The sequence below is a fragment of the Protopterus annectens genome, chromosome 13.part0 (genome assembly GCF_019279795.1).
Source record: "Protopterus annectens isolate FY-2018-M chromosome 13.part0, PAN1.0, whole genome shotgun sequence".
NCBI lineage: Eukaryota > Metazoa > Chordata > Ceratodontiformes > Protopteridae > Protopterus > Protopterus annectens.
Window position 1 is genome coordinate 518,660,053 of NC_056747.1, and position 13,852 is coordinate 518,673,904.

Below are 13,852 nucleotides of genomic sequence, written 5' to 3' on the forward strand. Positions count from 1 at the left end.
GGTCTTTGCCTGCAGACGTCACATTTAAGGCCCCTGATTTATGGCCCTACATGTGACGTCCCACACAGTTGCAACAGCCAAGCTGAAGTTTTTGTATAGGAGCCAACGTACGAGTCGCCTGAGGCAGGAAATCCCACAACAAGAATACCGCAACATAGAAGAGGATATCTATGGTTATGGTAAGATTTTACACAACTATTCTTTCTCTGCTGTGTCAACAAACAGGGGGGGGCTCAAATCATATCTCCTGTGCAGGTAGACTGTCAAGGTTTGGGAGTTGGCAACTCCAATATTAGCTGTTTACATTCCTTCCAGTCAGAATGTTGTGGCAGACACATTGAGCAGGTCCATGACTCAGTCCCACAAATGGATGGTGCACAGGGATGTGTTTCTGGACATTATCCACCGGTGGGGTACTCCTTAAGTAGATCTGTTTGCCTCCCCTATAAACGGACAACTTCCAGAGTTTTGTGCCAGAGTTCCCGATCCTCTGGCATGGAAGATGGATGCCTTATCCTTCTCTTGGAAGGAGATATTTCTCTATGCATTCCCTCACTTCCCCCTCCTTTAGAAAGTTCTGTTAAATTTAACAGTACTAAAGAAAAATCTTGCTGGTGACTCCCTTTTGGCCAAGACACCATTGGTTCCCCCTTCTGCATTTAGCCAAGGGCAATCATCACAAGTTACCTCACAGGGTGGATCTATTCGCACAGGACAAGGGATATCTAATACATCCACAAATGTTAACCCTTCAGGTTGGGTTTTTTATCCCTTTCTGGCACCTCTTTTCTGAGGATGTGCTACAAGTTCTGCAGAAGGCCAGAAAACCCAGTACTAGGAAATCTTATATTTCCAAATGGAGGTGGTTTTTCATCTGATGTCTTTCAAAAGATTACAACCATTGTCCATGGATATTCCAGTGGTTCTGTCATATCTGTGTGAACTACTGAAGACTTGGGATATCGTACTATTCGGTAAAAGCTCATCTCTCAGCCATTTCTGTCTGCCTGCCTGCCAGTGAATCCTCCTTTGGCTTCTAGGTTGGAAGTTAAACTTTTCTTGAAAGGTGTCCTTCATGTTAGACCACCAAGGAAACCAGTTCCTCCTCCTTGGGATTTAAACTTTGTTTTGGAAAAACTTACATTGCCTCCCTTTGAACCAGCAGTTTTGTCTTCCCTTCAACATTGCACTTCGAAGGCAGTGCTTCTTTTGGCCATCACTTCAGCCAGAAGGGTTTCAGAACTTCAGGCCATTATGGCTTATTCTCCTTTTACTTTTTTCCACAAGGGTAGGGTTTCCCTATGCACTAATCCCTCCTTCATGCCTAAGGTGGTGAATGAGTTTTCACTGAATCAGTCTAAAAACCTGCCCAATTTCTATCTCTCTCCACAATCTTCTAGTGAGAGAATCTTGCACGTCTTGGATGTGCATAGACAACTCAGGTTTTCTTTGGATAAAACAAATTTCTTTAGATAATCTGACTCTGTTTCCTGCCATCCCAGGGCTCCAGGCACACCTGTTTCCAAGCATATAATCATCTCCTGAATCTCTAAGGCTATTTCCTTTTGTTATGTGGCTCATAGAAAAACCTTTGTTTCTCCAGTTAAGGCTCATTCTACAAGCGCTCTCCAAGTGCTTTTTTTAAGGCTTTGGATACTTCTATCTTACAAGCAGCCACTTAGTCTTCTGTCCATAGCTTCACAAAACATTACAAGTTGGATGGTATATCTAGATCTAGAGCTGGTTTTTCCAGGGCTGTTCTTCAGGGGTTTGTAGTGAGTGCTACTGCTCTTCCACCCACTCTGTCTTCTGCATGAGCTTTTGTATTCTCCCTCATGTTATGAATACTACAGCATATGAATAGAAGGATATAGAATAGTTGTGTAAAATCTTAACATAACCATAGATGGCCTTCTCTTCTATATGTTGCAGTATTCTGTCCCTCCCACCTTCCCTTCCCCATGATGCTTGCTTGTTTGTTTCCTGGATGTGTGTTATCTTAGTTTATCTCAGGCTGGTGTTCTTCCTAGGGCAGTCAATTATGAGGATGGTACATGCTGATGTCTGCTATATACCCAACATAACTTTATGACCGATGTTGGAAGAGATCCTATGTGTGATACCGCACATACCTTACAGTAGCTTTAGACTTTTGTATACTGGCCGGACGTTCGGGGCAGCCTGTGGCAGACTTCATGTTATGAATACTGCAACATACAGAAGAGAAGGACATCAAGTGGTTATGGTAACATTTTACACAACATTTCTTTTTCCAATTGTTAAGATTCTTTGACATCTACCAAGAAACTCCTACTCAGTCTGTGGTTTCAGTTGATTTTACAGAAGTCATTTCTAGACCCTTCACATAGAATAGTTTCTGTGATGTCTTATGGATACTTCCCTGGGAAGGGCTTTTCTTCCTCTGAACAAAGTGGAACTGCAGAAAGAAAACTTCTTGAGAATTTCCAGTAAATCTCTGACACATGCCCAGTAATTTCTCAGCATTCCTAGCTTCATGGCCTCTGCGATTCTCATGGTTCCCTTGGCCAGAGTTCACATGAGGAAAATTCAGTGGCATTCCCGGTCAGTCTGGTCTCACCCTTCATCTTTTCAGTTTCCATTGCTGCATTTTTTTAAAAAGGGAGTTACTGTGGTGGCTGGACCAGTTCTCTCTCAACCCAGATCTCCCCTTCTCCCTTCTGATTCCTCCTAAGTCTGTCACAGCAGGTGTGTCAGACTTTGCTTTGGGGGGTCTATATAGAAAGGGTTGAAAGTGCAAGGTATGTGGATTAAGCAGGCCAGGCACACAAATTCAGAAATATTGGCAATAATCAATATTATTGAAGTCACTAATAGTTTATGGAAAGAAAGAAAAGCTTTCTACCTCAAAATAAGCTATAGTAGTCCTCATGTAATGACTATACTTCTGTGATTTTTTTCCCCTTCGGTATTGTGGATATCTGTGAGCCATACAAAGAGCAATTCTCATTTGAATTATTATGCTGTCTTTGACCTACCCATTAAGCTGTTGGCTGTGCAGGAATTAAATAACAGTGTCCTTGTTCTGATTTTTGGCGTCATGTTACCCATTTCAGTTGTGTTTTAAGGGTTACCTTTAATAACATATATTCTTGTCTGATGTAGTCTATTTTTTTTATTTTATTTATTTCACCTTCCTACTAAGGCATTCAGGAACATTATACAGTGTTTATAGATACATGTACTGTAGATGTCTTGTCCTTTTTGGCTCAGTACATCACTGTCTGTGGTGGATACTCCTTGCCTAGCCTTCCTGACAAGTAGATGTAGTTAGTTAATTTTGCCTCAGTTGTTATTGAGCATACTTAGGAAAACAGCACCAAAGACCTATGGAGCCTGCCTAATTGTTACCCCTAGTCTTGAGGCATCTGCCTGTTCAACTGACCTTATCTTCATCTATCCTTACCCTAGCATCCTTTAGTCTTTGTTTAACTTGCATGCCATGAGTTTTTCAGTAGCTTGATCTGCAGGTTTCTTCCATCTGTGTGGAAAATGTTAGCTTAAGTCAGATTGAAATATTTTGTTTCATTTACCCTATTAAGCCCTTTGTTTTCTTGCTCCCTTCTATTTTTACTCCCTCCCCCCCTTTCAGGCTTTTGAACGCTGGTCCTGCAAATGTATCCCCTGCCAGTAGTTAGGCTAGTTATGTGCAGTGGCATTTGTGAAGATGCCCAGACAATGCAGTAATCTTGAGTAATGTCTTTGCTGACTCAGGTCATCTGATTTCTGTTGCATACATTTGCATGGTGAAGATAAGCCTGAAAATGTTCAGTTTACCACATTATGATAAAGAAATTTGTTTTGTTTTTAGCTGTATCTGTTGCTCGGTGTAACTACAGATTGCACATTAAGTGGCTTCCTTGAGATGTAAGGATCTTTGCCTAGGCCAACTGGATTGACTTCCTAGTCATGCATCTGGCAGTCCATTTTTTGGCAGTCAGTAGAAACAGATTCTCTAGTGCAAATGACAAGTGAGAGGGTCTTAAGAATGACTAAAATATATAGAATACTTTTTCTTTTTAAGGCAATGCCTTTTAAGTGTCCAATTAAAGGAATTGATGTTCCTTCTCTTTGCTTTTCAGACCAGAGCTGCTGAATTCCTCACGAGAAGACTGCAAGTTAGACAAGCCTGCTGGTGGAGGTGAGATGTTGTAGTTTTCTTAGTTGTGTGTATCTCCTTATCCTTACCAAGCTGAGCACCAGCCATACTTAAAATTCCTGACATTTGTTACTGTATATGGAGTTTCTTGTAGTCAAGCTAGTTGTAATAAGATATCAACTACAGTTAATATCTGTTGGGGTCTGCTGCCTCAGAACACTCCACATACAGTGGATATAAAAAGTGTACACACCCCTGTTAAAATACCTGACAGATCTGGAGCAAATCTGACAAATTTGCAGCGCTTTTGCAAGGAAGAGTGGGCAAATATTGCCAAGTCAATGTGCCATGCTGATAGACTCCTACCCAAGAAGAGTGAATGCTGTAATTAAATCAAAAGGTGCTTCAACAAAGTATTAGTTTAAGGGTGTGCACACATTTACAACCAGCATATTTTAAGTTTTTTTTATTTTTTTATATTTTTTTCCCTAACAGAGTTGTTTGTTTTTCAATTGAATTGTACAGGTTATAGGTCACATTAAAGGTGGGAAAAGTTTTGAAATTATTTATTGTGGTCTCATTTTTTATATCACAAAAACCTGGCATTTTAACAGGGGTGTGTAATTTTTTTTATATCCACTGTAGGTCTTGTCAATGTGTAGATCCCATTCTGTTGGTCTATATACTTCCCTCCCCTGGTGATATACTTCTTGGCATCATCATGCCAGAAAAGGTGATCTAGCCCAGTGCTTCCTAATTATTTCTTCCTGCATGTGCATTTTGCATCTCAGTCAGTGCAAGAAAGTATCACCCACTTTTTGTCTGAGAAATTATATCTTCTGAGTGTGTCTTTGATTGTAAACACAGCAGACTAGACTTGTCTAGCAGTGGAGCAAGGCATCCAAAAGTGCCCAAAGTATTAGCTAGGCAACTTTGTCATAAGAGAATGTAGAAACTTGAGGCCTACATTTTACTAAAAGCAGGTTGGCAATAGTGAAAGGAAACAATTGCAGATAAAGACGGGCAGTGTCCTGTCGTTATCTCAGGCAGGAGTTAAGGTAGTGGGGCAAGCAGCAAACAAAGCTTCTCCCATCTCATCCTGGGTTTGAGCTTTTCATTTACTAGCAAACGATCAGGTTTGCACCCATTCTTAGCCAAGAGCTGAGATGACAGTAGAAGTACTTCCCTAGCAACCACACTGGGAGTGAGTCCTATTGTTTTAGTACCTTGTTACCCATGTTAAAGTGTGTGGTAAGCTATCTATGGTAGAATGGGCCCTGAAGTCCCCCTAACACATGCTTTGAATTTGTACTCAGGCTGGAGGTTTTCTCCACTTTCTAAGAGCCTAGTTCAGCAATAAGAGCTGGGGAAGCTATGCTGGCCTTCCCGTAACTGATGCCCTGATGGTTGCTCATGCTGTGCTGCCCTTTTAACACATGGGGAACTATGACCAAGCATGTGCAGGAGAACACAATCTGGGAATAAAGTGCTAAGCCAGTACAGGGCCCTCTGCAAAACTGTTTATACGAGCACTGCCTTTAACAGACACTTCCTCTTTGCCTTAAGGGAGGTTGTCGTCTGCGAATGAGCTTTTTTTGCATCTTTCTTCATAGGCATGAGGTGGATGCAAGCTATCACCACAAAGAGGTAGCTTGAGGAGGGTCCTTCTCTCAGGCCACGGAGTCGGAGAAGACTGAGGTTCTTGTCCTTGAGGTAAACAAGGAATAATGACTTGACCTGACCTGTTGATCCCCCCTCCATTGCCCTTCTTTGGAGAAGTACTGAAACTTACAAGGTCCTGTGTGGAATAGCTTGCAGATGTTCAGCATTAAGGTAACTGCTGCATTGGACTGAGCTGTTTGGGTTTTAACCCCAGTGACCAGCCAGCTTTTAAAGCTTAAGGGTGCCTTCCAAGCACTCTGTCAGGAGCTCAAGGGGAACTTCAATATAAAGAGAGGTAGAGCTTCAGTTTAGTCAGAGATTTTTATCCTGCAGAAGTGAGCTGCTTTGGTGGGCCCCATGTAACTGTAAGTCAGCTAGTGATCCTTTAAAGCTGGTCAGATAAGTCCCCGTTAGGGAAAACCTTACACAAAAATTTAGTTTTCTTTGGAACACTTGTGTTTTTCTGACTAAAATGTGTTTGCTGGGAAACTGAATGTTTTACAGAATACATTTGCATAAGTAGTTTGTGTGTAAATGCTTAGGTATACTTTTTGTGTACAAGCTTCTGTGTTTTTAAGAAGAGACTTCTTTGTTGAATCGTCACTTATGACATGGGCAGTCCTGTATTTATATAAATGAAAACAAACCGTATTGACATATTTTCAGTTGCAAACATGATCACATACGATCTCCTATAAAGTCATTGTCATTCAAACATTACATAGCTCATTCAGTTCCTGCCTTCCCTTAAACTTCATCTCTCCTCCAAAATGTTATTCTGCATGCAGTGTTCCCACAATTCCCATTTTTTTCTGTGTTTTGATCCTGCCCTTTTCTAAAGATCTCATGTCAGTTTTTTTATCTGTTACTATATTCACTACTTCTAGTTAGAGTTTTTTTTACTGGTTGTGCAGGTTTGTTTCTGAGGCAGGATATTGTGCTTGTGGGGGACTCTGTGGTTTATGTACCACAGTACCATGTATTCTTTACTTTACCTCTACCACTTCATTCCGGCTCTGCTATCGAGCTTTGAGTTCTCATTTTCAGCTTCCCTTTAGAGCCACTACTTCTGTAATTTTACCTTTCCCTGTCCACAAGAAGAAGTTTGTAAGAGAGTGGATGTCAGGCTGGCTTCTCTTGTGCTCCTGATACTAGTGGGTGAGACTGCTCTGGCTAGTCTTGGCTCCTCAAACTGCTCCTACAGTCACTAAGGACCAGGCGTAACCCACATTCACTTTGGCTGTAGGGCTGACCTTGTTTGGAAAGGAAGAACCAGTTTTGTTGCCTCAGGGGAAAGGGCGGGTGAAATCTCTTCACTCACCCGAGAAAGGGACCCTTAGTCCTGGATCAGTTTGCCTACCACAGAGGTCAGTCATTTTCCAGGGAGTTTCCCAGGAAAGGTAAACACAGTGAGAAAATCTTGTCTTCCCCGTTTTCTTTTTCTATGGACAGGGAAGATTTGCTTTCTGCTCCTGTGGATGGGGAAAGATTTGCTAAGAAGTTCATTCATTCCTTTTCCTTGTATAGTACTGCTTTAGGCAAGAAAAGAGGTAATTCTCTTTCTGTCTTGGAATTTTAGTCAGAAGAGCAGGCATCGCAGGAAATGGAGGTACTTCAAGAATTTCTTCTCAGTCTGAACATTGATTTTGAGGAATGTGTGATTTCAGATTTCCCTCTAGATTTTTCCCCCAAAACTTTAATATGATCCATCTTAATCAACTGATCCATTTCTGAATCCTATGTTCCCCACTATATGGAAGAATTTCTTTACTCTGCCCATTCACAAAGGGGGCAACTCCTCAGACATATCCAACTTCAGACCAGTTGCCATACTCTCTCCACTCTCAAAAAATCTAGAGAAATGCATTTATAAGCAGGTAATGCATTATCTTCTCCAGGAAAACCTTCTCACACCCACACAGCATGGTTTCCATCCCAAGCATAGTACAACTATTGCACTCATGTCATTCATCAACATAGTCTCCCTAGCTCGAGATAACAATAAACCTGTCTCATGCCTATTCCTTGACCTTTCTAAACCCTTTGACATTGTCTCTCACCCACTCCTTCTAGATAAACTCACTGATTTACATTTCTGTCCCCCTACTATCTCCTGGTTCTCCAGCTATCTCTCTACCCACCAGCAATCAGTTAAATAGCTCTCTGCACTATCCTCCCCTCTCACTGTACAAATGGGAGTCCACCAAGGGTCCATACTTGGACCACTACTCTTTAATATTTTCACCAACTTGCTCTACTCCTCTTGTCCCCAGTCATCTCTTGTGCAATATGCTGATGACACAACTGTTAAAACCATTGCTGACAAACCCAACTGACCTCCACTCAACTACCCAGGCATTCTTCCACACCATTGAGACTTGGCTTAGTGATAACAAACTAATACTTAATCCAAAAAAAACTAAGCTCCTACTCTTCCTCCCTAAAAACATCACCACACTCAAAAGTACATTTACCATCTTATTTTGCAACAACACTATCATCTCAGCTGAATCTAGTACTAAATTGCTAGGTGTTACAAAAGATGATCAGCTTAAGTTTGATTTCAATATTACTAACTCGGTAAAAAGAACTCATCAGAAATTTGGACACCTTTTCCCTAGCAAGAAATACTTCGTTAACACTGCCCGAATAACTCTCTCCCAGGCTTTATTACTCCCAACACTCCTGTACAGTTGCCACATATTCACAAACCTAAATGCTACACTTATTTCCAAGCTTGAAACTACCTATAATAAGATCGTCAGATTTGCAGCTAACCAAACCTACAAGTCAAACCACTGCTGAGCACTACAGAAACTAGACTGGCTAGAATTCCCTCAGCTGCTTCAACTATACCAACTACAAATCATCCACTTTATCCTCTACCTACTCTCCTTCTCAGCCTCTCCACTATCCTATCCAAATATTCCCCTGCAAGGACTCTATGCAGCTCAAATTAAGAATTATTAGACATCTACAAACCCAAAACTAAAAGTCTGCCTTTCCCTAAAACTGTAACTCAGCTATATCCTGGAACCAACTCCCTTTGGAAGTAAAATCCCTCCAGCATAGCAAACGTTTCAAATTAGCCACAAGGAAGTACCTTAAAACAAAGTGGTCTTGCCACTGTAGCCAACCACCCTGAAACCACCATCCTTTCACCAATTTCACCACCTCACTCTTAATGTATCTCTTAACACTATTCCCCTGCCTCTTCGACCTCTTCCCTTCTTCTATCTCCAACCACTTTTAATTCTTACAGTCTCAAAACAACCTACCTGTCTAGTCTGTCTCCTATACTCTACCTCCCCTACATCTCCTACTAGCCATTCTTACTTTTCTTTCTTGTTTCCAAACTTCCTATACAACTAGATCCTACCCACTTTAAATAAGCATCTGCCCAAATATTAACTCATTTTGCTCTAAGCAGCTTAAATAATATTGTAATTAATCACAATCTGAAGTAGTTAACTTCATTTGGGCATCAACCTATGGGTTTTCGGATCTATATCGGATCCGAGCCGGCAGTTTCCAACAGCTGAGATCCGAGCTCCAAGCTCCTCCCCCTACCCATAATCCACTGCCATCCCTACCTGACCTCAGATCTAGTTTGCCGCATTTGAAGCCAGCAGCTTGATCTTTGAGTTCCAGGCGTCGGTTGTTTCTTAGCAAGACTTTGTGAGAAAATTTAATCTTTTTCTTTTACTTTCCTGTCAGAAAAAGTGTTTTTGTAAGTGTTTAGCATCCCCTCGTAGTTTTTCTCTCTACAAATTTTAATTTAGCTTATCCCCCCCCCCCCCCTCGTGAGAGCTTTAGGGTGTGTGTCTGTGTGTGATTGGGGCCTAGTGTGTGTGTCCTTTTCTTATATATAATGTCTGAGGCCCCAAAGACATTTCTTTCTAAATGTACCGAGTGTGACCATAAGCTATCCCCAGCGTATGGCCACACTCGGTGCGTGTTGTGCCTTGGGGTTGAACACCTCTCCTCTGGCTGCACTATTTGTGCGGCGTTCAACCCCAGGGCACTTAAGGACCGGAGGTCGAAGTTGATTCTGGTGGGACTTCTGCCCCCGGACTCTGCTCCGACCTCTGGTCCCCCCGTGGTGCCTGCCACAGCCGTGACAGTACCCATGACTGCTTCCCTTCCCCTGGCCGGGACTCTACCTCCCACCTTGGGCCAGGAGGATAGGGAAGCCAGAAAAGAGAAACGCAGGGAGAAGCACCACAAGCGGCGGGCCAAGGCTTCTACATCGGTCTCACCAGCTAAGCGAGCTTCCCCCTCCAAGACCTCCGAGCCTTCTCCTTCCCGGTTCCGGTCACCTTGCTTCTCACCAGGACCGGAGGAGGAGGAGGCCCGGTCTCCTTCGAGGTCATCGAGGTGGCATTCCCGTCCCGCCTCAGTGGCCTCCTCTAGGTCAACCAAAAGAGCTTAACGGACGCAGATTTGGACCGGATGATGAGAAGATTCCTCCAGGTCCAACTGCAGATGGGAGTGCTCCTGCCCCCCCCCCCTCCGGGGGGGGGAGCTCGACCCCCTTTTTCGCCCTGATTGCTCCTTCTCCAACCCGCTTCCCGGGTTTGGAGTCCTTGGAGCCGAGTGGCATTGGAGCCGGGGGCGTGTCGGCGCCGTTAGTATCGGGTACTTGGACTCCGACAGCGCCCTAGATTCTGTCGGGTCCCTTTTCGGCAGATCCTAGCTCTCGGAGCCGAGAGCTGAGCTTCGGATCTGAGGGTGTCAGTGTGCCTTCGGCTCCGTCCAGGTCTGAGCATACTGGCCAGTCAGATCCGATAGCGTCTGCTCCGGCCCCGATCTGCTCGTCGGATCCGAGGGAGGGTTTGTTCTCGGATCCCAGAGAGAGCAGCTCTCCTTCGGCTTTCGACGTGGTGGAGAGGGCTCTGTCAAGGGATTCCAGGCCCCCGGCCACAGCTACGGCTCCACCCCGCACTCCCTCTCAGTTGTTTCTGACTTCTATCACCCGGTCCCAGGGACAGCCTGCTCTAACGTCCCAGGTAGTTCCCTTGTTGGGACATGATGAGCCTGGTGAGGCCTCCTCGGACAGCCTCCCCGAGGAGGTCCCTCACAAGCGCAAGTGCAAAAGGAGGCACTTGGACTCCCCTGAGTCCTTGACCTAGGACATAGATTTGGAGGAAGGGGAAGGCTCCCCAAGATCACCCCCCGAAGACGTCTCCTTTGGAGACATCATGGAGATGCTCAGAATAAGAGGAGGGTGGTCCACCCCAAAACCTACCTCGGACGAGTCTGTGTTCCTGGAGGCATTTGAAGCAGGCCCGTCTACCTCTTGGGTGCCCCCTCCAGCCGACCCCCTGGTAGACCTGATCACTACCAGGGCGTGGAAGGAACCGGACACTGTGGAGCCCGTCCCAAAGAGACCTGATAGGATACTTAGTCCCCCCCTCCGACAGAGTGCACTGGAGTAAGGGATCCCCAGTAGATGCCATGTTGGTGGCGGCAGCCACCAAGAGGGAACTGGCCCAAGAAAGTCCCTCGGTCCATCCTCCTAGCAAGAGTCTTGGGCGATGGACCACCTTGGGAAGCGAGTCTTCAGTTTAGCTACCTTCTCGGTAAGGTCACTGAACTACATGGCACATGTCATACGGCTCCAGCGAGACCTTATTAAAGAGTACGCTGGGTCGCCCCTGGAGTCCATGTCGGCGGAGGACAAGCAGTTGTACTCTACCCGAATGGCCACTCTTAGGTCTATTTCTAATACCTCTATGCGGCTACTATCCCATGCTACGGAAGGAGCCGCTAGAACTAGCGGAGCGGGCGTCTTCATGAGGCGACAGGCGTGGCTCCGCCACTGTGATTTCGCGGAACCCTTTAATGCGTAGTTCGCTAATGCCCCATTCGATGGTTCTGCCCTCTTTGGCAAAACCTTACGCGAAACGTTAGTCCAGAGCGAGAAGGACGGGAAGACGTCTGCCATCGGAGTCCGCTTCTCTGCTCCCCAGATGTCTTTCTCCAAGAACCAAAAGGGGACAGAAGAAGATATAGTTCCAGAAGTCGCAGCAGTCCTGTGACGCTCCGGATACCCAGTCCTTACGAGGCAAAGGAGGACAGGGTGGATGCTGCCCTAGGGGCAGAGGGGGTCTGAGGAGTTTTGGGTCCAGAGAATCGTTCTCTGATCGGCCCACACAGCAACCCTGAGGGGTTACCCGACTGCTCCACTCTAGAGGCAGTCGGGGGGGCATTTTTCGAGGCCCCTGGCAGCTTGGGAGTCCATCATGACAGATCGCTGGGTGCTTCGTATCATATCCAGAGGTTACCAAATCCTGTTTCTTCATCCCCCTCACAATCCCAGATTCCTCCCCGATGTCCCTCCCAATCAGAGGGAGGCCGCGGCTGCGGAAATCCAGCAGCTGCTAGAAAAAAGAGCCATTCAGCACGTCCCCCCAGACCAGCTCGGATCGGGCTTTTACTCCAGGTTCTTCTTGGTGCCAAAAAAGATGAGGGACTTAAGGCCAATCCTCGATCTATCCTTCTTGAACCTGTCAGTTACCAAGGAAAAGTTCCGGATGGTCACACTTCAGTCCATTCTCCCTCTCTTGCAGGAGAACGACTGGATGTGCTCTATAGACCTCAAGGATGCGTACTACCACATCTTGATGGACAGACGCTCCAGGAGGTTCCTCCGCTTCTGGCTAGGAGCCAGCCATTACCAGTTCAGGGTCCTTCCCTTTGGTCTCACCACAGCCCCCAGGGTGTTTACCAAGGTTTTGTCAGTGATAGCGGCCCATCTGAGACTCCAGGGAATTCAGGTCTTCCCCTACCAGGACGACTGGCTCCTGAGCGCCCCCACAAGGCATCTACTCTGAGCGGCAAGGGACTCTTTCCTCCGTCTAGCTCCCCGGCTGGGGATCACAGTCAATGTAGAAAAATCTTCCCTTCTGCCGACACAAATCATAGACTTCATCGGAGCCAGATTGGATACAAGCTGGCTCCTAGCCTTCTTGACTTCGGACCGACTTCAAACCCTGAGACTCCATGTGCGGGCCATTCTTCAATCCCCAGCTCCTTCAGCAGCTCTGGTCCTGAGGGTCCTAGGGTCGATGGCAGCTGCCATCAACCTGCTGCCCATGGCGCGTTTGCACATGAGGGTCCTGCAGTGGACCCTCCAAGTCCAATGGCCCTCCTGTGGTGGCTCCAGTCCCCGGACCTCCTCAAAGGTCGGCCCTTTGCTATGCCCTATCCCCTAACCACGGTGACCACGGATGCCTCTCGCCTTGGATGGGGGGGGGCATTGTCTAGGCAGGACAGTCCAAGGCACGTGGGACCACACGGAGACCTCTCTGCATATCAATGTCCTAGAGATGAGGGCGGTGCTGTTGGCGTTGCAAGCACTTCAGAGCCTTCTTCCCGTTGGGACTATTGTGGTCCAGACGGACAACATGTCAGTAGTCTGGTATATCAACAAACAAGGGGGAACCAGGTCCTATCCACTTTGCCGAGAGGCCATGAGAGTGTGGGAATGGGTGATCTCCACTAACCGCTTATAGCGACGCACATTCTGGGATGGTCCAACATCCTAGCGGACAGACTGAGTCGCACGGTTCTCTTGCCGTACGAGTGGTCTCTGAATCCTGAAGTAGCGAAACAAATATTCTCCAAATGGGGTCAACCTTGTTGCGATCTTTTCACTTCTCCCTCAAGCACGAAGTGCAATGACTACTTCGCTGTAATTCCCCCACCAGGGGAATCCCCCCGAGACGCTCTGGTACATGCTTGGCTGCCCGGTCTCCTCTATGCTTACCCTCCTCTTCCTCTAATGCTGAAGTTCTTACAGAAAGCCAGACAGCTGGGAAGCAGAATAATCCTCATTGCCCCATTCTGGCCTCGTCAGGCTTGGTTCCCTTATCTACGGTCTCATCTAGTGAATCCTCCCTGGATTCTGGATGCTATCCCGGATCTGATCTTGCACCCGTTAGACCTTCCGATCCCGAATCTGGACAATCTGAAGCTCACGGCTTGGTTGCTCCAGTTCCACTTCTAGCTAGGACTCCCGGTATCTCTTCCCCAGTCAAAGCTATCTTA

At 46.0% G+C, this 13,852-nt stretch overlaps 1 protein-coding gene across 6 annotated transcripts in view; it reads left to right on the plus strand.

Annotated features, from left to right (window-relative positions):
• The window catches only part of GTF2I (general transcription factor IIi), a 1,956,122-nt gene that overhangs the window by 1,019,233 nt on the left and 923,037 nt on the right, over nucleotides 1-13,852 (plus strand). For all 6 annotated transcript variants that reach the window (XM_044054149.1, XM_044054150.1, XM_044054148.1 and 3 more), the window contains one exon: nucleotides 4,122-4,180. In XM_044054149.1, coding sequence (XP_043910084.1) covers nucleotides 4,122-4,180 — 59 coding nt within the window. The remainder of the gene's footprint in view (nucleotides 1-4,121; nucleotides 4,181-13,852) is intronic.